At 40.8% G+C, this 25130-nt stretch overlaps 1 protein-coding gene and 2 long non-coding RNA genes across 7 annotated transcripts in view; all 3 read left to right on the top strand.

Annotated features, from left to right (window-relative positions):
* Nucleotides 1-25130, top strand: part of LOC310758873 — a 536128-nt gene that overhangs the window by 202947 nt on the left and 308051 nt on the right. The window lies entirely within an intron of this gene.
* Nucleotides 1-25130, top strand: part of BCL11A (BCL11 transcription factor A) — a 247539-nt gene that overhangs the window by 92681 nt on the left and 129728 nt on the right. For all 3 annotated transcript variants that reach the window (XM_083605098.1, XM_083605097.1, XM_083605096.1), the window contains one exon: nt 5151-5480. In XM_083605098.1, the coding sequence (XP_083461224.1) occupies nt 5151-5480 (330 nt within the window). The remainder of the gene's footprint in view (nt 1-5150; nt 5481-25130) is intronic.
* LOC310758885 overlaps nt 23447-25130 on the top strand; it is a 23166-nt gene continuing 21482 nt past the window's right edge. For 2 of the 3 annotated variants that reach the window (XR_014546051.1, XR_014546052.1), the window contains exon 1: nt 23447-25130. This exon is cut by the window's right edge and continues 6095 nt beyond it. This is a non-coding gene — a long non-coding RNA (uncharacterized lncRNA). The other variant, XR_014546053.1, reaches the window with a different exon arrangement.

Below are 25130 nucleotides of genomic sequence, written 5' to 3'. Positions count from 1 at the left end.
TTTTAAGAGCTTCTCCGCAGATTATTTTTCTATCTCACACCCCCTCTTCTGCTGATTTCTTACATTTTTTTAAGATGCAGAACGCTGCGTTGTGTGTTGCAACATAACTGTCACACTTTAGGACGTCCTATCGCCACCCAAACACGTTGCGAGATTCTCCCTTCCTTCAGCCAAACTGATAACCTAATTTGACTCTTTATCTCCAACATACCATGGTGGGAGTGGGGGTGGTGAGGAAAGAAAGAGCAAAATGGTGCTTTGGGGGGGGGGAACTGTTCCCCGTGGAACCACCCCCACTTCAAGATTTGCAAACTAAACCCCCAACCTTAAATCCCCTGGCTTCCCACCCACACCAAATTCCTAGAGATCTTAACAGTTTAAAAAAACGAATAGACACATACACAAAAATGCAACCTGTTTGTTTGTTTGTTTAAATGATATAGGGGAGTGAGAGTGTTTTAGGGGCACTAAGTACAGTTGCTATGCAAGTTTTGCTTTTGCTGTCCCCACCCCCAATTCTGAGCCTTGGGGCACAGGGTGGAAAAGGAGGAGATGGGGGGGGGGCGATCTGTGTGGGAGTGGAGTTAAAACAATTCTTTGCCTTTTTTAATTTTAAAAATGCAAGTTTTGGCCACTAGGAGGCAGAGTCAGATCAAGAAACCCCAGCGAACTTGAACCTGATCCGTTTTGCTCCCATCTTTTAATTTTCTACATTTCTCGTTTGGCAAAGGAAGAAGGTGTGGGTGGGGTGCGCGTGTGAGTGTGTAGAGATCCCCCCCTTCTCTCCCTCCTGCACCCAATAATTCCACCCCTCCTTCTTTGTCTTTAGTTTTTATCTTAGGGTAATGCTTAAGCTTCCAAATTGCACCTTTACAAGCAGTCCTCCTTCCAGAATATATCTGTTAAAAGCTTTCATTCTTCCTGTGAGACCCACTCCCACTCCAGAGAAATCCTCCCGCCGCCTGCCCATGTTAAGAAAAAACAAAAAACGGCGAAATTAAAAAGAGGGAAATAGTTGATCCTTTGACACTTGCATTTGCCCTGTCATACCCTCTTATTAAACATGTCCTATATAAAACACTTAAGTACAGAGCAAGCAGTGTGAGACAACCCTCCCCAAGACATATGTTAAAATCTTTCCCACAGATGCACCTTAGATTGTTAAAGAAGGCAAACTCTGCAAAGATGCCAGGATGTTTTCTTCCCGGCGACTTTTTGATTCTTTGGCCTGACTTGCAAGAGCATCTGCTTTTGTTTGGGTGGCTTGGTGGGGATCTGTTATCCGCCCCCTCCCTTTCCCTGGACCCTATTTGAAAGCTGATCGCTGCTTTTGAAAATAAATAGAGCTGGGTTTTTGTTTTTAAAGTAGATCCAAAAGAGAACGGCTGGCCCCAGTCAAGGAGGCCAGGAAATACCTTGGCTTGTCTTGCACGTGTTTGCAGATGAGGCTTCCCTGCCTAGCACTTCTCCCCCCTCCCCATTGTGTTTTCCGCTCTTTCCCAAGTTCGCTTCCAGATCTCTGTTCACCTCAATACTACACGGTCACTCCTTTTCTTTTTTCGTGCGTGTTTTAATTCATCCTCCTTCCACTTCTCCAGCTCCGCTTTCATGTGCTTCTTCAAACCACTAAACTAATCCTAGCATTCCCTTGGAAGCAAACTTGAATCTGGGTGACCGAATTCTATTTTTATTTTTATATATATATTTGTTTAAAAAAATATTTTTGGAGGGTGCTATGTGTTTAGTTTCTCTCTGTTGTTTCTGGTTGAGGTTTCATTGCTTGTTCCTTGTAGATCCATTTTTTGAAAATGAAAGACACATTTTTAAAAAAAAAAATCAGGAACGTGCCCTCTTGTTTTTCTTTCCTCTTTTTTATCCTCCCTTCTGCTCCTTGGAAAGAAGTGGAAATTCATGGCCCCGTGAAATACTGAGGTATAATAATAATAATAATAATAATAATAATAATAAAATTCCTTATAAACAGCAGCTAAGATACCTATTTTTCTTGAGGATCCATTGATTTGAGCAGAAAAACCAAATGCACAAAATATAGTGGAAGTGGTGGTCACTGGAGAAAAAAAAAACTAGCATGCAAACCAGGATTAGCAGTAGTAATAATAATAATAATAATAATAATAATAATAATAATAAAGAATTAGGTGCTTGTGTTTTGCACCTGGTTTCAAATAACAGCAATACCATGCTTTCTCTGCTTTAAGAAAGCTTTTGGAGCAAGCTCTGTGCCAATCCTGTTTCAAACACTATGCTATCATTCTTCTTAATTAGCAATCATTTATGTTAAGAGCACCGAAAAATATGTGCAGGGTATGGGTTTTATATCTGTACATTTGAATATCTTGTTATTTTCAAGAACTTTGCCTCCTATAAAATTAATTGGCTGAATGCAGAGGTGTAATCAACAACGTTTTTCAGCTGCCTCTTCATTTACTGGTTTTGATGAGAATTCAACCGGTTTCATGGGCTTCACAAGAAATCTCTTTTGATGCCCATTATTTAGCATGATTTTTAACTGCCTGGAAAAAAGGTTCTGTCTCACCTTGCTAAACCATATTACTAATTTCACAAGCACTTCAGGCCTAAAATATTGCAGTTTTTTCTAATTGCTAGGGAGAAGTTGCTGTCGCTGAGAAATATTTAATTGTTCTGACATTTTTGCTGCTTAGACTGTGCTCTGAAGTTTGCAACTGGGTTGGTAGTGATGGTGATTATTTCAAGTTTTAAGTGTCTTTCAAAGGGAGAACATGGCCTTGTGTTGCTTGCCACTTTGTAAAAATGCAGCCTGATAATCTTTCTCCTGAAATAAAATAAAAATCGCAGATGTAGAAACACCCATATTCTCCATTTTCTCTCATTTGGACTATTAAATACTAACACACATGATTCTGTCAGTGTACTATTCATGTCACTGTACTATTTATGGTCAAAGGATCTGATATGAAACCTCTGTACAGGAGAATTTACAGTATAAGTAAAAACCTAACCTCTATATTTCTGTAATTGACCTTATCTTAAATTAGGAGCAAAGCTTGAGGCAAAATATGTATATAGAGAGAGACTGTATCTGTAGGGTACTATTTGGAGTCCAGATACGAGGGCTGCAGTCTCTTAAAATATTACGCTATTCTGCATGGTTGGGAATTACTCTTGATTCCCCCTTCTTCCAAATACTCTGCCTAGATAGGACTGAAATAAATTTAACCTGAGTGTGCTGTAATTTTTTCATGCACTTTATCAAAATCTGTTCCAATATGGTGCAGTCAAATTAAAAATCTATTTTTTGATTCTCTGTGGCTTTAAGTTCATTAAACGTGAAATTGGCCGCATGCTAAAGAAGGTCAGGCTGATTAACTGTTGAGGTGTTGCGTCCTGCCACACTTTCCTTAACTAGCTGCGTTTGATATTTTGTAAGGACACAATTTCATGTTTGTAGTTGTAAGTCCTGGCTTGTAGATCCAGAGAAATACACTCTGGACTAGATTTTTCTCTTTCTCTCTGAAAGACTCTTTTTGCCTGCAGAAAGTAACAAAACAAAAAAAAGGAGTTGAGATTGCGAGCTTACTAATATGAATCTGCCTTGTTAAACTATCCACTGGCAATAGTGTGTGCAGAAACAAGCTCTTAATGGAGCTTTCTGGAGCTCGTTCAGGAAATTAATCAACTCTTGACAACATTAGGAAAGGTTGTTCAAATCTAAAGAAAAGACTTAACCACTCTGGTTATGAAAGCTGGAATTTAGTTGTCTTTATACAGATTTTTACCTTATCGAGGCCAGCAGTGTTAATACATTCTGAATGATTGGAGCATTGCTTTCTTGGGGTGTGTGTGTGTGTGTTTGTATGTGTGTGTAAATCCTACCTCAGGCTAATTGGCTTATATTCTTACATCTACAAGAGTGCCTTATTTCTCAAAATTGTAAGGAGCAATTGTTCATAGATATATATTTGGATATAAAAATATGGGTGGTGTGGTTGTAAATCACTTTTAGAAAACACGACAATAATAATACGATGGGTCGATTTATAGAATCATTACAGATTACCTTTGATTTTTCTGTTTGTTGGATTATTTTAGAGAGTTGTTCTTGGCTATCCTCTGCATTTCTGCATGTACCTGTATATATGTGGCACAGAAATGTCCCTACGGAAAATGTAGGGCTCTTTGGGTGCTGTGTGCCACCTGTCAGACGCTCAAGCAAGCCTTTTTCATCATCTTGTGATGATACCTTCTTATAATATTCATGTACATGCATGTTTATGCATACCTGCACCGTAAAGCAAATGCATACCATCCCTAACATACAATATAAGAGTGTAAGCGCACGTGCAGATTTTCAGTAAAATAAAATAAAAATGTGCATGGGAATATAAAGAGATAACTTTCTTATCCTCACTTTTGGAGAACAGGAATAACCATATAATCGGTGATTTTTAAGATTATTCATTCATTGTTAATCTGGAAAAAGCAGCTTTTTCAGGGCCCTCTAAAAGAGAGAGAGTAACAAAAACAGAGAGGGAGAGGGAGTCTGAATTGCTCATAATTCATTATAGCTTCTTTTGCTTCTGATGGGACTGCTTGACATCGCTGATAAATTCGTTTTCCTGTTGAATGACAACATGCTATAAAGAGGAAGCTCTTTTGCTGTCTTGCGGTCGGGGTTGGACTGGCTTTATCTTGTTTGTCTTTTTAAAAAGCAAAAGAAAACTTTTTAAAAATGGGGTTACGTTTCATGCCATGCCCCTGTGGTGTGTCATCTCCCGAAGTTTATTTTATGGAAGGGTCTTAATGACATTAATGTAGTGCCTCTTATTCTTGAATGACTGCTGTTCAGAACACAATGGATAATCTTTTATTTTAAAATACCCATAGCACTATTGCTGATTTTGGGAGGTGAGATAGCACAACGTTTCAGCTTTCCTGGTTTTTGTAATGTTTGGTCTCCTGTGTTCAAGGACAGTGCATGCCACTTGCCCCCTGCCTCCAAGCCTAGCTTCTACTTCTAAGTATCCTCTGCCAGTCCGTGTGGACAGTATTGAGCTAGACAGGCCAGTTCTCTTGACTCAGTTTAAGGCAGCTGTCTGGGTTCCTACAAGGTTCCTGACCATTGTCTTCTTCTCTTCCTTTGACTACAGCCGAACCTATCGAAGCCATTCTCACGGATGACGAACCAGATCATGGTACGTTGGGAGTTCCAGAAGGGGACCACGACCTCCTTACATGTGGCCAGTGTCAGATGAACTTTCCTTTGGGGGACATCCTTATTTTTATTGAGCACAAACGGAAGCAATGCAATGGCAGTCTTTGCCTAGAGAAGGCTGTGGATAAGCCCCCTTCGCCCTCGCCGAGCGAGCTGCGAAAAGCATCCAATCCCGTGGAGGTTGGCGTCCAGGTCACACCCGAGGATGACGATTGTTTGTCAACGTCATCTAGAGGAATTTGCCCTAAACAGGAACATATAGCAGGTAAATCGAAGCGATGGGGGGGGGGGGAGAGAATGGGAACGTGGGAGAAAGCACCAGCATGTTGTTGCGGGGTGGTTACCTCTTAGAAATCTAGAAGTTTAGTAAGAGGCCTGTTTTTCTGAAATTTCACCTGGCAGTTCACAAGATAAATATGTTCATGTCAAGTATGCACACAACACACACACGTTCCTAAAATCACAATTCCTGTTCTGCACCATTGAGTTAAGTTTCCAGCTGCTTTCTTTTCAACTTCCACACCTGTCCTTTTGACTCCTGCTGGCTGTTCCAGGTATGGTCATGCAGAGAGTATATGAGGATTAGGTTCCCTGCTCCTCTGCCCAATAGCCTGTCTTTGTGTATGCATTTCCACTGATGCCTTCCTACATACTTCAAGGTGGGAACATGCAATTGCAGCGTCATACTTCACAGTCGCGTTTTAATGTGGTCTCACTGGTGTTGACACAAATGTTTTGTGCAGTAAACATGATGGCACAGAAGCAGGAAACACTTCTAGCAGGAAACACGTGCTAGGGAGACCTGATTGGCAGCTACCCCCTGCTTGTTTAAGGGATGTGGGTCTATCTACTGCATTTTATCTGCTTGTTGTGTGAAATGCCCGCTATAACCCCAACACAGCTGTGCAAAAACGATTCCTTTGTAAACTATACATTTGGACCATAGGGTCAGTCCTGGCCTCTTCCTCCTGGTTCAGTTATTCTTGTTCTCTTGGATCCAGAGATCCATGAGGTTTCCTTCCCCTCACTTCCATCTCCACAAATCCAGCCCCACACCACTAAGCAGCGATACAGAGAGGGATGGAAAAAGCTTGCTTGGCCTTCTAGTTGGAACTGTCTCTGAAGCCTGTGCTTTGTTAGTGCCAGCCTGTCAAGGCACAGTTGAAGCTGGGGAACCCCCACCCCCAAGTGTTTAGATAGCTAAAACCTCAGCCTGATCACAACGGTCTGTGCATGCAGTTTGTTCCAGGGTGCCAAAAAACTCATTTGAATGCCACAGGCCTGCTCTATCATTTTTTTAAAATTGTAGCTGCTTTCCTCATGTCTGCTAGAGCCGGTTGCTTTCCTTTCTCTTCTTTTAATTACAGTTTTTTTTGTGTGTGTGTGTGTGTGCAAACTCTGGCTTTCAAAGGGTGCGTGTAGAGGAGGAAGGGTTAACTTCTCCCCCAGCCTCCGATCCATATTGGCTGTCACGGAGTGGGTTGTAATTAAAGGCAGCCCCTTGGCGAAGTGACACGGCTGACCTTGACTTTAAGATGCCATTTTCCACTGCCCAGGCCAGAGTAGAGAGGGCAGTTGCTGAGGCGCGCAGGCTCGCGTATTCGAAAAGTTTAAGGGCACGTTGGAAATTTCAAAAGGTTGGTTTGACAGGGGAGGAGGCCTGCTTCCTTGCAATCCTGCCTCTTCAGCCAAATGATAAATGCCCCCCCCCCCGCTGTCTCTTGTCTCTGATGTGGTTTTGACAGATGTATCTTGATTTTCTTCAGAGGCTTTACACCGCCACATGCCACCCATACAAATGTCCAAGGTGGATTGGCTTTCCCCCCCCGGGCAGTGGCACAAATCCCAATGTGTAATTAAACGGGGCGAGGGGGGGGGAAGAGAAAATAAAAGTAATGGATGTCGTTCCCTGCAGCTAATTATCTATCATCTATATCTATCTATCTATCTATCTATCTATCTATCTATCTATCTATTATCTATCTATAATTGTAATTACTGGCAAAGCGCTTTAGCATTTGCATGTATGTGTGCGTTTCATAAAAATAAAATTAAGTGAAAATATGTTTGGACGTTAATATGAGATCCGTTAATTCCGCCTGGCTAATAAGGGCCCTATTCGTTGTTACGATACAGTTGGCAAAAGGCGGCTATCCCTTTAAAGAGGAGGAGGAGGCTGCTTTTAAAAATATGCAGCATCAGAAATGACATAGATCTGTTAAGTAAAAGGGAAGGCTGGGAGAGTTAGCATAAAGTATCACTTGTGCTCTTGTTTTAATAGCCTAAGGGATATTGTGGTATTAGGAGAAGGACTGTGTGTAAATCACATGCTGTATTGCATCTCCCTGCCCCATCTGGCCTTATACACAATCTCTCTCTCTCTCTCAGGCTAAGTAAGGGTGCAGTTCAAAGTCCAGTTAAATTGGCATAGTCCTGTCTAAAGTTGGTAGGGCTACAGCAGCATAAGTAGTCTGGCGTTTTCCCCATCTCAAATGTAGGAACAGACGGACATTCTCAGTCCTTCCCCCCCCCCCCACCTAAAATACAGTAATTAAAATAAACTTAATAGTTCTGGAACATAGTTGAGGAATCAAAATTTGTCACATTTTTGAAATTTTATCTTTCTAAACATTACAGTTCAGGTTCCGGGGCCACTAAGATTGGAACTTAAGTGTCATTTGTGTGCACACAGGTTTTGCAGAGTCGGTTGTTTTCTTTCGTGGAATAGCGTGTGTCTGAGTGAGCATGCATGGGAAGCAGTGCTTAGATTTTATTGCCGAAATCGTTATTTTTCGTCAGAGTTAGAACACAACGAACATTGAAAGTGATTGCCAACTTCAAAGCATCCAAAAAGCCACAATGTTTAATTTGTCCATTTGCAGTTTGCTGGAATTCTGAATTTGAATGAAGTTTTGTACTAAATGACTTATATGGATAAATCACCACATACATTATTTTCTTCAGATCTTTTTTGTATGCATCTTTAGTAGAACTTGCATGTCCCCTCATGTTATTAAAACCTTATACTTCCTCTGAACAAACAAAGAGGCAGAGCAAGCAAATAAATACTTTTTACTAGGCCAGCCAGATCAGATTTTGTAGGATTCTTCTTCAGGTGTAAGTTTTCCAAAATAAGGCATAATGCAAATAAGCTATAGCTGCAAATTTTGGGTTTTTTGTTGTTTTTGCTTTGCCTGAAGAAGAGTTCTGTGTGATATGAAGGCTCCCATCCACTGTTTTGTGGATACCACCAACTTAGCTATTTTAATTTCATTTATCTCTAATTTTTAGTATACACATTTTTTGCCCTTTTAAACTTCTAATTGTAATTCCTAAAAGCTTGGCTTGATTTGTTTGCATGTTAAAAATGTAAGTCAGCTTCTATTGTGAACTTCAGTTATCCAGCAATCACTATCTGTGTTCCACATTCTGTATTATGCATTATTTTGTGGTTGTCCCCTGCATAACCCCATGTCAGAATTGCTCTGCATAAGCAACACTCCCATTTATCCAAACTTCTGATTATCTTAGGCTTTGTGTGATCCTCACCACTTGAATAAATAAGGCTAGTCCTTTTTGTGTATTGAAATTAAACAGCAAGGATCCTGATTGGGCAGGCTTTTTTATTTTTTAAAAATCAAAACTGCAGTGTGATTATCTTTATAGTATGTAGGTTAAGCTGCTGTAGCGTCATGTGAGGCTCTGACCATTACGTCACGTGCCATCCTTGTTCCGAACGGGAATGAGGTATGATTAGTGAGTCCGGCACTTTCGGAAGGATTTTCAGATCTTTTGTGTACTGCAGGCTTGCTAAATCACCAAATATGGAGCAGCCCTTCTGTGATGTAATGTGGTATTTACATATTGAACAGCTTTGTATAAAAGACAGAAAGCAGTGTCTGTCAAGCAAGAATTAAGGTGTGCATGTGAGTGTGTGTGTGTGAAGGGGAAGACCCAGCAAAAGAGTATCTAGGTGTTCTAGATATATTGTTTGGTTCAAGATGTGACAGAAAGGCAAGAGGAGAGAGATGGCTTTTGTTTAATGCATTTCTACTGTTTTGCTGAACTTTGACGTGGGTTGCATTGCTGATGTGAACAAGCCGCTGAATAAGTTGCTCACAAGTCCAGGATCAACATCCTACCAAAGGCTGGTGAACTCTGATTTGTGTCATCAGTCACTGGCGATTTGCTTTTCACCAAAGCAAAAACGCTTTTGCCTTCTTTCTATTGGTCCTTGCAGAAACTGGTAATATTGGTTTCCATTTTTGAGGAAACAAACTGAGGCTGGAGAGGCAAGAGATGTTTCCAAAGTCAGAATATGAGTTCAGAGAGGAGGAGGCATTTGAGTTCTGGTTTCCCAGTTCTGTGTCTGGCGTTTTTCCTATCCTGGGCTTAAGATTTGGGGGCACAATTGTAGTGATACTTGGCATTTGTACAGTGTTTTCAGAAATTCAGAGCTCTTCATGTTACTATGGTGAGATGCTTTCATCCATCTTCTCTCCTCAAATTGCTCAGAGAGCTGATTTCTAACATCTCAACATAAACACAGTATATACGCAAGGTAGAGCGACTGATCCAAAAATAAGATCATACCTCTTGCTTGCAAATTTAGAATAACTGCTGTCCCCTTCATCCTTGACAACACTTAGAATCCCTACTCTGTGTATAAGCGTTCATTGAAACTGCAGATAAAAATACATAATTTTTTTTAAAGACACACACACAAAATTGATTCATATTTATACTGTCTTTATTTTTTTTAAAGGAAAAACATGAAAGGTGACTTGAGTGATTAAATACAATTGGCCCTAGAGTTTTGTCATAGCCTGTTGATTTTGCTTTGCTGATGGTTGTGGGAAAGGCAGAATGGAACATTGTTCCAGCAGACGTATGGACTTAGATGTACTTAGAACTACAGTTCATCCAGTAAAATTGACTGGCAGTAGATTTGAGGCAGACAAATTGCACAGTTAATTTTACAGAATTCTCTGCCAACAAGGTGTGATGGCAGTCACTGGGATAGATGGCTTTCAAAAGGGATTAGACAAATCCATTGAAGAGGAGGAAGAGGAGAGGTCTCCCAGGGGCTTTAGCTTTGATGGTTAAATGAACCTCATATTCAGAGGAAATATGGCCCTGAATAACAGGAGCTGGGGGGGAAGGCATAGCAAGGGAGGGGTGTTGCCTTCAGGCTCTGCCCATAGGCGTCTTGGAGGCATCTACTTGGTCATTGTAGGAGGCACAGTATGCTGGGCCTGATGGACCTTTGGGTTGATCCAGGAGGGCTCCCTTTTGTGCCTTTTGTGCATATGCAAGAGTACTGTTGCAAGATTCTCTTCCAACATATAGGACCTGTATGTATTATAGGTGATGAGGTGATTGTCTTTCACTGTTTCTTCCAGAGTTTATTAGAAAGTGAGAGTACCCAAAGAATTCTGGGTTTCTCTTTCTCAAGTGGAAAACAGTTTTCGTAAATCGTTGATGCAGCCGGGGGTGGGGGATCAAATGTTGCTTCCTAACAATAATTATGATAATTCCTCCCCCCCTTTCTATAATCTCATTTCATTTTTCCCTGCCCAGGCGTTTTATGCGATTCCAAGACAAATTTTGACACACCACTGAGCTAACGTTTCAGTATAAACTCAAGTGGTGATAACCTCTCCATTCCCATTCTTTGAATTCCAAGTGAAATTAACATTTTCTCTCAGGCTGAGCTAAGGGTGGGGAACATTTCAGGGGGTTGATGGGATGCCAGAGAAAGGTGGCCACACACCCACACATTCCTTTTTCCCCGTCTCTTGCTGTGCCAGTCCTGAAAAAGAAAAGACTAGCTGACCATGACATTTGGATGGATGGGCAGGTGCTGGAGTGGGTGGGGAATCCGGTGTTTTAGATAACTGTTGAAGAGATGATCTTTCATGATAAGTGTCTAGGAAAAAACAGGAGCAAAATCCTCCTTTGTAACAACGCAAGAGCAGGTCTAGTTAAGAATCCTGCAGTAAGGCGTTTATTGCCCTTTTTCATATTAAATACGGATACTCATTGAGCCTTTTCTAGTCAGTAAGCTTGTGTATTACAATAAAAGGCTGTTTTCTTAGGATAAATAATGCTTAGGGTTCACTGCTTTGAAACAGAAGAAACAAGCTACTGAGTCACTCTGCTGTGCAGTGAGATGATGCATCTTTTAACTCTCTCGTTCTAGATAGAGGAAAGCTAGAACTGTCATTGATGTGATATTTCAACAGCCCACATTGTACAAACGATAAATTCTCGCTTCCTCCCCCTCCCTGCCCGTTCCCTGAATATGTGCGTTCATTAACATCTAAGCATATGGGTTAACTTGTCCACAGGCTCTGGAGTGACACAGAATTTTTTAGTTGATGTTGATCTGTTGCAGCAGCAGAAAAAAAAATCTAACCAGAAAATTAATAGAATCTGTGTATCAGAAAGTGCATGCATCTGGCCCTTTAAACCCTCTTATAGCAATGTTTCGCAGCCACTGACCAGACTTCGATGATGTGTGGGGAAAGGTGTGGTAGACATATGTGGGCAAGAAGATAAATGCATAGCTAGGTAATCTTTCTCTATTAGCTTTTAAGAGCCTGTCCATTATATAAATTTGGGTGGCATATAGTGGTGGGGAAATAGGATTCTGTGCTTCAGTTATACCTAACTGGATTATGATATGTGTATGTGCACCTATATATTTAATTTGCGAATATGCATGGATCTTCTATATGCCGTACAAGAGAGGAGACCCCCTTTAAATCATGACGTATATTTTTTTGTAACCTTGCTTTCCATACAAACCCAGCCATACATTTCTCATGTCATAATCTATTGGGAAATTAACCCAGTTAAGTGTGATGTGCTTCCTGCAATTAGAAAGTAGGGGGTTTGTTTGCAGCCCCCCTACCGGCCGATATCTTCAATAAACAGACTAGGTGTAGAACTAACCCATTTGAGGTTATAATGTTGTGGTGTGCAAATGGATTTTTTTTTTTTTAATTTAGCAACTCTGAGGAATTGAGATATTTTAGATTCCATAAATTAAAAGTTGAAGTTTGGATGGGCAGGTGGGAAACAGCCCCAGTGCTAAGCTCCAGCCATTAGCTGATCTTGCTCAATTCAGAAGGGCACAGAAGATTGTTTTAAGCTGAAAAAATTTGGAGGGATTTCCCAAAGGCAAAAGGAATGCTTCCTGGATCACACCATGTGAGCAGCATTTGTAAATAAGACACAGGAAAGGTTGTGAACTGGCAGGCTGGCTGTTGTTGTTTTTTGGTCAAAGCACAATGTCAGAGCGAGTCTTTCCAAGACAAATTGTAAATAGAACCGTCACAACAATTGCACGACTGAGCTACAGAAGTGCCTGCCTTTCTCTGGCTGGACCGTTGTCAGAAGACTTTGGAGAAGCTTAATTAAACCCAGAGGCCTGTTTGGATGTGAAATTTTACTTCTGTCAAGCAAAGAAAAACCATGCTATGTTGCAGACGACCCCAAAGTTCTTCTGATTTGCACGCACAAGAGGGGAGCAGTTTTGGAGCGAGATGCATGTGTGATATAATTGGCATGTGTGTGCTTCTCCACATTTGTTTCTCAAGTTGCAATTTGGGAGAAAGCTCCACGTGTCTCGTGTTCATCCTTTGTATATGGGAACAGCAGGTGGGGGGGAATTGTACTGGTTTTTCTCCACCCTCTCCATTCCAGATGATTGATGCAAAAATCAGCTGTTACTTCAAACATATATATGGGATCTCTTTTTTTCTACACCACTTCCAAAGTGTGTATGTATGTGTGAGTGTGTATCTATATTTATTGTGTTTGAATAAACAATAACAGCATGCAGAGAAGTTTCCTTCTGATTGAGCATAAGTATTTCAAAGCAGCCTCCACATGGGCTGAAGTTCCTCGAATTAACACAATTTCTTCTCTCACAAGAGTATCGTTCGGCATAAGGGATTATGAATACCGTCATTCTTTCTTTCTCGTTTGAGTGTCTGGCATTTAATTGTCGCACAGCCAATGAATCGAAATAAACCTGGATGCAAATCAAATAGATCTGTCTATTTATCCATTTATCCACATTTCAGTTTCCAGTCATTATATACAGTGCTTTTTTTCCTAAAAAAAATGTTTAGGGGTACTCTCATTTTCCTACTCATATTGAAATACTGTCCCTCAATGAGGCCGAACTTAGATTCACAAAATGTTTAGCGGTATGTGTACCCCTGTGTCATCCCAGAAAAAAAGCACTGATTATATATATCTATATCTGTATCAGCTCCAAAATAATTTAATAAATGCAAGGCCTTGTGCGGCTGTACTTGCTTAGACAATAAAAAGATTGATTTATGGGGGCTCAGCAGGGACACTGGAGGAGGGGAGGTTTGTGTGTGTGTCTTTGTGTGTCTTGGGGGGGGCAAGTAGAGTACCAATGAATAAACAAAATATTTTAGATCAAAATGAAGAGGAAGGAAATAATTCTTTCATGCAGGCTTCTAATATTGTGAAACAGATTGAAACTATTTCAGCTTTGTGAAATGCCAAGAACCCGCATTCTTTCTGTGAGCCTTTCAAACGCAAAACGAGAACCAAAGTGACATAATAATTTCAGACAGTGTATGTGAAATATGCATGTGTTTGTCACTTAGAATATGCAGGATCTTTCGGACAAAATTCACTTTTCAGACCTCATTCAGTTTGATACAATATTGTACAGCAAAACCAACTTCTCTCCGCCCCCCCTCCACAAGCTGCAGTTAGAGTGACCAAAAACAATATGGCATTTTGCTATATTAAAGTAATAGTAGAATTAATACATTTTCCTATGTAACAATAATAGGGTGTGTTTTGGGGGGGCAATCTTTTAAGTAGCATTGCTGTGAGAATGAGTGCTTTGTTTATGCATGTTTAACTGATTGGGTGCATGTTTGAATATAGAATCTCACAGAGCAATTCTAACTGGGGTGTGACGGGAAAGGGATTCTTTACTGCATCCTCAGCCCCACCTGCCAAGGTGGGACCCCCCCCCATTTTCATTGCATCACGTCCGGGCTGGTGCTGCACAGGGGTGCGTATTGGGTCTCTCATCAGGAAAGTGTTGGCTTTCAGTCCAGCAGATCCAGCTCTACTCCTTGTATGCTCTGTATGTATTCCCCATTTTGGGGCTTTTCCCTAGCTACTGCTGGCAATTACATGTGCTCCAATGTGATGTCATGCAGGGGGGTGCCTTTGTTGTGGTGAAACTCCCCCTGTTGGCAGAGCCCAGCTGGATCAGGCGCTATGATTACAGGCAACTCCCTGTTTCTGCGGGGGTTGCGTTCTGGGTCAAAGTGCTTCGGTGGAAAACACATAAGGCCACCCTATTCCGCCCCCCCCATTCTGCCCCCATTCCTCCCTCTTCCCGGTCCAAAATGACATATGCGTTGGCAGTCATGCTTCAGTTGGACATGCCTAAAATTGTCACTGCCTGTACTCTGCTTAAGATTGCATTACACAGGAAGAAACCCTAGTTTGTATACAGGAAGGCATCTTGCTCATTCAACCTCCCTCATGAGCGTACCTGTATATACACCGTGCTGGTAATGTGTGAAGAGGCCCTGTAAAGAGTCTTTCAGATTTTCTCCTTATTGCCTGGAAAATCTACATTTTGTATTGTGTACAGTGTGCTCGTCCAGTTTTGTTCGCTTTGGTCATACCGCTATATCAGATTGTGGAGTAAATAAGATTAGGAATGTCTTTTGTAAATAATATCAGGGAGCATGAGCTCAGCCAATAGTACTTCATTAATTTTCATTTAAAATTGATTTTCTTTGTCCTCTTTTCCAAAAAGTCTTGTTCAGATGAGCATATAAACTTCTAAGTTTTATAGTTCAATCAGTGAATAACTTGATCCATGTCTGTTACATCAGTCTTATGTTACTGCTTAGATATTTTTTTTTACAGGATCCTAGAACAGTTGGTATTTCATAGGACTATGGGCTCACTAACTACAGGTTTTCATATATGTATACTGTGCTTACAGATTAAACACATAGGAATAGCTATTATATGCAGGAGTGTTTTGTATGCTGCAGTTCTAATGAAGTGCAAAAGTGTTTGGCAGAGAATTCAGCATCCTGAGAACCTTGCTTTTAATTTTTCTAAGCAAAATCATACACACAAAAAGAAAAACAAGTTTCTAGCCCGTGAAGATAGGTGTGAAATCTCAGAAGCTGGGGAAGGGGGAGCCAGAAGAGAATTTCCAGTGACCAGGTCTTAGCTCTCTATAGGTCCTTGTGGCTGCAAAATGAAAGTAGATGTGCAAAGTTGCTATTTCTGCATAGGTTATATGCTATTGAGACTAGGCTACCTATGTACTCTTCAGAATTTTACATTCTGCATACATGAGAATTGTAAGTGTTGAAGGATGGTGCATGTGAGGAAATATTTGCTCTTTTGCCACTTGTGAAGCCAACTGAATTGTTCACATCACAGTGAGCAGATAGTAAAACATGGATGTACAGAAATATAAACCCATGTTCTTGGGGACATACTTTCAGGAAGGTTGCCAATGTGGGCTTCTGTGCATGTCATAACTGATGGGATATGTAGGCCCAGTGCTGTCTATTTAGATGTCCTGGTCAGAAGATATCTCTGCTCCTCTTTCTGCTCCAAGAGCAGCCTTACCATACCATCCTTCCTTTAAGGCTTGCATCAACTTCCCTTTCATGTCTTCTCCACTTGGGACTCAAAGTTCTACCTCCACCTCCCCTCATCAATCTTCCCTCATAGATTTACCGCTTTCCTCTTTTAGAAGGAAGACTGGTCTATTCCCTCTCTAGGGTTAAGCAACTAGGACAAATGTTGCATCTGCCCAGTAGATGGTCAAGCCTAGTGGCGGCAAGAAGTTAGGTGCATTTTCTTTCCTCAGGGAGGAGCTGTCTACTCCCCCTCTCAAAACACATTTCTGTTTCAGACGGCATACAGTGGTACCTCAGGTTAAGGACTTAATTCGTTCCGGAGGTCTGTTCTTAACCTGAAACTGTTCTTAACCTGAGACACCACTTTAGCTAATGGGGCCTCCCGCTGCCATTGTGCCGCCGCCGCACAATTTCTGTTCTTATCCTGAAGAAAGTTCTTAACCTGAGGTACTATTTCTGGGTTAGTGGAGTCTGTAACCTGAAGCGTATGTAACCTGAGGTATCACTGTGTGTCTGGTGACCCTTACTGAATCTGGGCCCACCATTTGGTTAAGAAAAAAATAGGCATCTCATCTCCCATTGCATTAAAAACCAAAGGGAACGAACCTTTTGTTGATACAGTTGCTATAGATATTATGAGGTAGAAGAAAGTAACAGCAAGGTCTCATAAAAATACTTACTTCGTTTTTCGAAAAGCAATTTAATCTTGAATGTATCCCAAAGTGAGCCTTAGCATCATTCTGTTTATTTTCCCTGTCCCTGAAATCTTTGTCTCTGTGTTTCAAATGATATACTGCAACATTACAATGGTGTGTGCCTGTGCTTGCTGGGGAAGGGGTGCTTCTCTGCTGAATCTCTCTCCAGGACCAAACATCTCACTGGGCATTGTCGGGGTGTTTATCTATATGAGCAAACGACCCTGGGCTGAGGTGTCTCACCCTTGCTAGCTTGGTCGTTGATAAAATCCTGCCAAGTGGTAAGCAGGGTTTTGTGAACCAACAGGTGCAGATGTGTGGTTAAAAGTGGGATAGAAAGTGTTGCAAAATGGCTGTCTTTGCTCAAGTTTTAAACAGAACCGAAGGCGCATCTTTGTGTTGAAGCTCCTACCTTTGGAGGGAGAGAGAGAAGAGCTCCTTTTTCTCCATGCCAACCTAGTTTTGATGTTATCTGAATTAGGAACATCTACCTGCTATTTCCCAGCCCATTTTAGTATGCAAACGTGCTCCTGATGAGGCGTGGTGGAGTTTGCTAGGCAGCCTTTTCCTCTGCTCCTCCTGCATTTTAAAAACTTATTTCAGGGAGGTGTGTTTTGCTTCCCTCTGTGGGGTGAGCCACCCCTTGCCAGCCCCTGAGCACATTCCTCATTCCGAGGTGGTGTTGAGTCAGGTTGGTGAGGGCAAGGTTTGAGGTATGCGTGTGTGTGTCTGTTTGTGGTGCGGGAAGGTTAGTCCCGATCCCTGCGGGGAATATGTGTTCTTCATTTGCCTTTACAATTGGAGCACCTCAGAGTGGCTTTCGGGTATGAGCTCAGATGGGCGCATGTAAATAATCTGTCAGATGCAACCCAAGGAATATTAATGTCCCTTCACCACCACACTATAATAAAGCTGTACACAGCAGGCTTAATATGGAGGCAGTCTGGGGAATTGTAGAAGACTTAGGTAGCCTAGAGAGAATGACAGCAGTGGGGGGGAAAATGTTCAATATGCCAGATTTTCCACAGGGTTGTTTTCTGTGATCTGAGATAAAATGAAAACACCCCCTTTTTTATTTTTCATCCAATTTTATATAAGAATAAGACCATTTCTCTCTCCTGTTCCCCACCCCTTCCTTTACATTTTAAACAAATGAATATAAAGATGGAGAGATAATGTGAGGATGGCGTGATGAGAAATACCTTCCTGTTACTTGTTGAAATCTTTCATTTTGTTAAAGAATGGCCACACATTAATTCTTAAAGGCAACAGCAGCCCCTTCATCTGATTGAAACAAAGGAAACACAGTTAACATATGCTATGTTCTGCATTCTCTTTTGCTCACTGCCAAAAAAAGAAGCAACCTGGTCCTTACATTCGGAGTTGGTTCTCTGTTGTCTTGAGGTTTACAACAAAGCTAAATCAAAATGTATATTTGGGGAGGGGCTGTTCTGACACCCACCCACTTTTAAAATAATGCATTCATTTAGCAGAAGCAACAGCTGTCAAAGTTTAGCAAAATGTACAGAGGAGACAAAGAAGAAAGTGCCTTCCCCTTTAACAACTATATGCATTTTCTAATGGTGGAAAGAAATGAGTTGTCAGTAAGATGTTGAAGTTGAAGTTTTCAGACTGTGCATGGAGGTATCCGTTCTCTTCCCTAGAGAACCAGACTAAATAGTCTGATGCAATCACAGTGGGAGCTTTACCTGTACAGATTGCTGTTTAAACAAATACACTTTTCTATATTGAATGAATATATGTAAACCAAGTTTGGATCAGGTGTTATCTATATATTTTATCATCTATAACCATATCTGTATCTGTTTACCCCTTGACTATGCAGATTGAATATCATGTTTTTCAGTTGAGATAACAAAATAGCAGCCTTAGCATCAAGAAAGCAATCGGATCTTAATCTTTCCGTGAGATTGCCATTGAGGAGAAGCTCCTTTAGAGTGTGCTGCTTGTTTTGCAGATAGGCATTGTCAGTGTGTTATTTTGCTACAAATCGGCACCACTCCTTGAATTCACCCTGGAATAGTTGAACGTTGAACATGATGACGAAGGGATATCCGGGGAGAGCTGGTCAGTTATAAACAATGAGCTCTTGTTTATATGCTCTCAGTTCTTTAATGCCACTGCGGAATGGTTACACCGACAATTTGATCTTAGAGCTAGAATATATTTTTTTTTTAAAAAGCACACACAACATGATTCAAAAGCTCAGTTAAATTGGCCCTTCACTCCAACACCAACAATTATTTTTAAACAATAACAGAAGTCCGAAATAGCATTCTAGGTTCCGTTTTAAGAAATGCAAGTACTGGGGTCTTTGTTTGCCTGAGAGCTTGAATTTTGGGTTGGTAGCTTCAGTTGGGTTTAATTAGCAAGGTAAAACGTAATTAGTATTGCAAGCTTTAAGTGATGAATTGATGTGATTAATCAATGATAGCTTTAATCACAGATTAAAATTCCCGCCAGTTAATAAGTATGGCTAGCAAAAATGTGCAGGGCTTATGAATGGCTGGTTACTTGTAGCCCACACAGATGAACATGGTCTATTCCACACCAAATTTGATTAAAAAAAACCAACAACTTGAAAGATTGAGTTTCTTTTCTTTCACCTTGTATCGAAAGTAAGCCAATAGTTTCTCTTTCAGAATGAAAAATCTAAAGCCTTTTTCCTAATGGTAAGAACTGTGGGCAACTGAAGTAGACTGCTTAGCTGAAATCAGTATCAATATTTCTGCTGAAGAAGGGCTTCCCCCCCTTTTCCTTTTCCTTTTTCAAACAAATACTAGTGAGACTTGAACTGCTATTTTTTTTTTAACTTTACTTTGGTTCCAAGGCATTAGTGTTAATTCTATTCCATTTCTCCAAATCGGATGAAAAGTAAAATAGAAGAAAATACAGTTTCTTTTCTAACAGGAGTGTTGACTATGTCACACTAAAGAGAAATTGCCCACTGTCTTCAGGGGATTTCTCACAAAAGCATCATCAAGCTTTTTTTAAAACAACAACAATATTAAGAATGGATTTTTTTGTTTTTAGAAATCCCAGATAATGAATATATATATATATATATATATATATATATATATATATATATATGTAGCCTTTAGTTGTTTTCCAGCACTAAGCACAATATTTACAAAATAAAATAGGCAGCTTGACAATATTTCATGTATTTTATATTTCACATACGGAACCATTTTATAGATCACAGTTTAGCAGCTGACGAAATGTGGCAAGGCAGGTGAAACGTGAGGTCTCTTTCAATAAATAAATAAGTTGGACTATGCAAGACAGTCTACCCCTGACATACAGAGATTCATATTTGTTTCTCATTGGAGCTACTCAGGAAAGTGTTAAATCTTTGTATATTATTATTATTATTATTATTATTATTATTATTAATAATAATAATTACCACACTGTTAGTTAGGATGGTGATATTTTAAGTCTTAAATTTGTATTTTCAGTGACTGGCAAGAATCTCTGTGTTGTGGAAGAGTGAGTTGGTCTTCTCCCTTTCTGCGTTTTATGTGCAGCATACCACGTGTGTGACACTGTTTCTTCACAAGGCTGCCTGATTTGTATAGTTCCCCCCCCCCCACCAAAGAATGGAAGAAGACGTCACAAACCTTCCTCGTGTTCCTCCTCCTCGAGAGGTCCGGAGGGTGGCAACACGAGAACAGGCCTTCTTTGCAGTGGCTCCCTGTTTGTGGAATGCTCTCCCCAGGGAAGTTCACCTGGCACCTTTGATTTATTTGATTTGATTGACATCCTATGCCCTTTTAAAATGTGGGGTTTGGGGAGGGGTTATTGGGTTGTTGTTTTTTTAAAAAATTGATTATGTATTTTGTGGTTTTATATTTCGAATTTTTCTGTGAACTGCCCTGAGACCTCTGGGTATAGGGCGGTATATAAACTCAACAACAAAACAGCTGATTATCTGTGTGATTGGGCCACACAGTGTGCCTGTTCCCTCTCCTCTACCTCAAGAAACTACCACCAGTAGCCTGGTGAAATGTACAAACCAGGTCTCAGTTTTGGCAGGCAGAGGCCATGGAGCCAAGAGGCGAGATTAACAAGGGAGAAATGCGCGAAAAGGCTCATTTGCGTATATATTCAGGCTTCCTTTCTGCTGAGGCTGAGGATTAAAAAGTTAGTCTGAAGGGTTTGTCATGGAAAAGGAAGGTTTTGAAGAGGGATTTGAAGGAGGTAGCATGAGACATAGCAGCAGGTTAAATGAGTCCTGAGAAGGAATTTCAAATCAGATAGATGATGAATCTGAAATATTTTCAGTACTTTGAAGACCTAAAATAACCCCCTCCAACCTGGTCCGCTGGAGATAGTTTTGGATTCCATCAGCCCCAAAATGGTAGTGCAAAACCATCTTAAGGGCACCAGCTTGTGATGATTTGACCTAAACCATTCCTATCCCTTGTTATTACAGTTCTTTGTTTTATTTTGTTTTGTCCTAAGAAGGCTCCATAAAATAGCTCTTTGTCGACTGCACACGTATTCCAGTAATAATGCTTTTTTTTTTGCATCATAAGCATATGGTACCGCCTATCTGAGGTGTTACTATTTGGTAATAAACTGTGCATCATTTTATTTACTGATAGGTTTTGTGTACCGTTAAGTGAGGCGGCTTGGGGAGAGGTAAGAGGTGGTCAATAAAGAAAAATTAAATTCTTATAAAGATACTCATGGATCTTTGAAAACAACTGATGTCCCTTTTAAATTGCTGCATTTTGAGGATCTTCAAAGGGGATGGTGTTTCTTCTGATCTTAGAGCTTGTGTGACTGGTAAAAAAAAAAAAGGAAAAGGGGGGAAACAAGGCCTAGTCTACATATAAGTTGATGGCTTTAACAAGTTAGTACAGGCACATGCTTATTTGTACCAATAGATCTTTTTTTTCCAAAATTCTATATGAAAAATAATTTGCTCACTCACAGCAGAAGTTGTTGTTTGTCTGCCTTTTGCATTTCCCATGATGTCCAAGGTTTAATCATTGTACCTTGGCCTTTTTCTATTTCGGCTGTTTATTTGTTAAATTTGTACTGCAACTTTTGATATGTTGTGTTCCAGGCGACCACACCTCGACATTGGCAAGGGAGGGAGGCTGGGGTTTGTAACATGTTTTACTTGTGCACTTGAATATGTCATACACGCACCTCCAAAAACTGTTTGTTTTCCTCTGGTAATCACTCCAGGGAACCAATGTAGGCAAAAAAACCCCCATTTGTTATTTAGTGCAAGATTCATCTTTCTGCCTTTTTCCTTCTTTGCAAGTTTCTGTTGATGCGAACATTTGCTTGAAAGGGCCAAACTAAGATTTGATCACTTAGTAATTGTGTGAATCATTATTTTTAGAAAGAGCAACATCACAGTTCTGACCATGCCTGCTCGGAAGTAAGTCTTATTGAATTCAGTGGAGCTTACTGATTGCAGACTAAATATCAAGTGTGGTTTAGATCTTATCAGAGAAGATGGAAAGGCTTTAACTCTTGACTTAATTGCACCTGCTATTTGCATTGGAAGGAAAGCTTCCATTCATCAGTGGGAACGTTGCTCCCAAATCTAATAGCAGAAGCAGGGCCCCCAACCTAGACTATATGACCACAGTGACAAAGGGCTAAAGCCCCCTTTTTGCCTCTCTAAGGGTCCCAATCCAGATCAGACCCTGGGCAGTTGTTGCTTACTCTAAAAGAAACCATTAAATCAGTTCCTAAGTGGATCAATTGTGCCACCTCTGCTTTGGCTGAAAGTGTTTGGTTGTTCCTTGCTAAAAAAAAAATAGACACAGGAGGGCATATTAATAGGACTAGTCATTCTTTGCCCTGTGCATGTTCCCCAGCCCTTCACCATAACTAGGAAAATAATTTATGCAAAAAAGCCAACAACTGCAGAATATACCATGCAATGTTTGCATAATTTATACAGGTGACTAGTATTTACTTTTTCTTGTTACAGATTTTTTAAAGAAGTTTATTTCACACCTAAGACTTTCTGCCATGTGTATCATGCATGTAACGTGCAATATTGGAAGCAGCCCAGAGTTAGGAAGTGAAGTGTTCAAAAGGGATGTGACGTGAAGACAGTTTGAGCAATTTTGCCTTCAAAAGCCATCGCCAGGCATCTCCCTGCTAGTGTCTAAACTTTTGTTTTTAATCCGATTTCGATTTACTCTGTCACATTCCATATCCACCCTCCTCCTGCCTGACTCATGTAAAGTAATGTTAGTGTCAAAAAGAATTGGTCCAAACTGGAAACCTGTAGCTGATACAGATGTCTGTTGATGGCGCCTTTCACGCAGTCCTGAATCCTAGTCTTTCTAATAAACATTAAGATGTGATGAGTTAGCGAAGGACGTGTCGAGGATAAAGACAGTCTAGGAAGTAAAGATGGCCAGGATTGTGGTATTCTCAGAGACCGTAAGTAATGATTAGCTATTGGGATACTGTACTTGGAAAGAGTTGAGGAACATGAAATTATATGGCTTTGCAAGAAGCTGACAATGACAGTTCACCTTGAAGGCAGACCACTTTCCCTTTTCTTAGAAAACCCAAGTACTCAAGATGTTTTCCTAGTGTCACAGATATCTCAAGACAAAGCAGCGGTATAAGCCACTGTGTGGTCCTTCTCTCAACAGCACCTATTATCTTCATGGCACATATTCAGACATCTTTTTAATCAGGAGGGCATATTTGCAAACCAAACACATTAAACTGGAAAGGCGTAAAAGTGGGGAAGAGGGAGGGGATTTACAACTAGTTACTACTAGTTGTAAAACTGGGGGTGGATTGGGTTGAGAGGGTTGTGAAGATTTGCATTTGTCGTATGCTTTATCCTGTAGGATCAGGTGGCTTGCAATAACACACACACACACACACAGTATATGTGTGTGTGTAAGTATGTCAGTGGTACCCACTGGTGAATGACTGCTGGTGGAAGGAATGTGTTGTCCGAATGGAGAATGGCGGTTTTTGAATGCCCCCTTTTCCCCCTGCAGTGCCCGGCACCCTCCTAAAATCTCCCATTATATTTATTTATACACATACAGGTATCTCTGTCCTTTTAATATATAACCATTGGTATATCATAGGGCTGCAAACTGGAATCACTATATTGGATTGGTCAATGTAAGATACAGTCTTATGCTCCCCAGAAGCTTGGCCAAGGGGGCCATAGGATGTGTTGGAGGTACTGCTCTGTTTGCAGAAAGAGAGGCCCACCGGTGGAATGACCTATCTGCTTATGGAGGTCTCCTTCAGCGGTGCTGTGAAAAACTCCACTTCTGTCCTGCCAGCAGTGGGGGTTAAAAGCAAGGCATATTGGGGTGCTGGAGTGCCCAAGAAGCTGTAAATCCACAGGATCCTGTTGATTTTTTTTAAATCCTGAAACTACATCACTTCTAGAGTTTGGGTAGTTGATTCCGTCCCATTGTAGTCAGTTGCGTTAGGAAACAAACCAAAGGGAAAGGAGTTACCCTCCACTCTCTGAAAAGCTGCACCCTCCACTTCCTGCCCTGAGGCTCTGGAAGTGGTGGTAACTCCACCCCAGATTCTCCTCCCCCCCCCCTCCATAGTACTGTTCTGTAAAGCTTAAGTTGATTAGTGGGGTACACATTTTACCCAGTGGTTTTGAGAATGAAGAGCTTACTCATTTTTTGAGGCTAGTTTGATCTTGATGGCATACTATAATAGGTAATTAAAAAGAAAAGCATAAAGGTGTCCTAACATTGAATGATAGCTTTTGCATATTGAATTGTAGTCATCTTACAGTTCTTTCAACATCACAAGAAGCCGCCAAATATTGTCTTTGGGAATATGCACATTTATTTAAACTTGATGAATCGATTAAAAGGTAGGTGTTTAAATGACTGAAAATTGTCCTGAATCAATTGGCAGCTTACCTTGCAAAATATAGGCTGTAAAGAAACAATTGCCGAAATAATCTCCTACTGATTTTTTGGCCACCAAACACCTGCTAAAATAAATATAGCTGTGTTGCTTCCAGAAGATACTAAGGCTTTGTTAGGTGTGACTCAGTTGCTGATGGGGGAAACGCCCGCCAATGCATAACGGGAGCTTCAAATCACAACTGGAATTGCCTTCTCTCGTGGGTTGGCAGCACTGTAGGTGAGTACCTTTGCCATTGTTGAACATAACCTTGTGTGGGGTGGCTTTCGTAATTACCCGGCAAGCTGGCTGACCAATGTGGAAAACCAATGGTTACAACATGGAGGCATTTTTTTCACCATGTAGCAATGTTTGAATTGCACCTCGGAGTTTCAATGACAGGAATTTTTGTGTTGATGGCAGTACCTACCATTAATTATTTTCAGGCCCCAGCTATCCCTGGTACAGGGAATTCTGTCGAGATCCCAATCTCAGCAGACCATAGAGGTTGCCTGAGATGTGTACTTGGAGGCAAATGGAGATTCTTGTTATTGTTTTTCTTGTTACTGCTATATTAAATGAGACTCTGGTAAATGTAACAGCTCTCCATGCCACCATGAA

The sequence above is a fragment of the Podarcis filfolensis genome, assembly GCF_964270895.1.
Source record: "Podarcis filfolensis genome assembly, chromosome: 3".
NCBI lineage: Eukaryota > Metazoa > Chordata > Lepidosauria > Squamata > Lacertidae > Podarcis > Podarcis filfolensis.
Note: the sequence above shows the minus strand (reverse complement) of the source record. Positions and strands in the feature narration are given on the sequence as shown.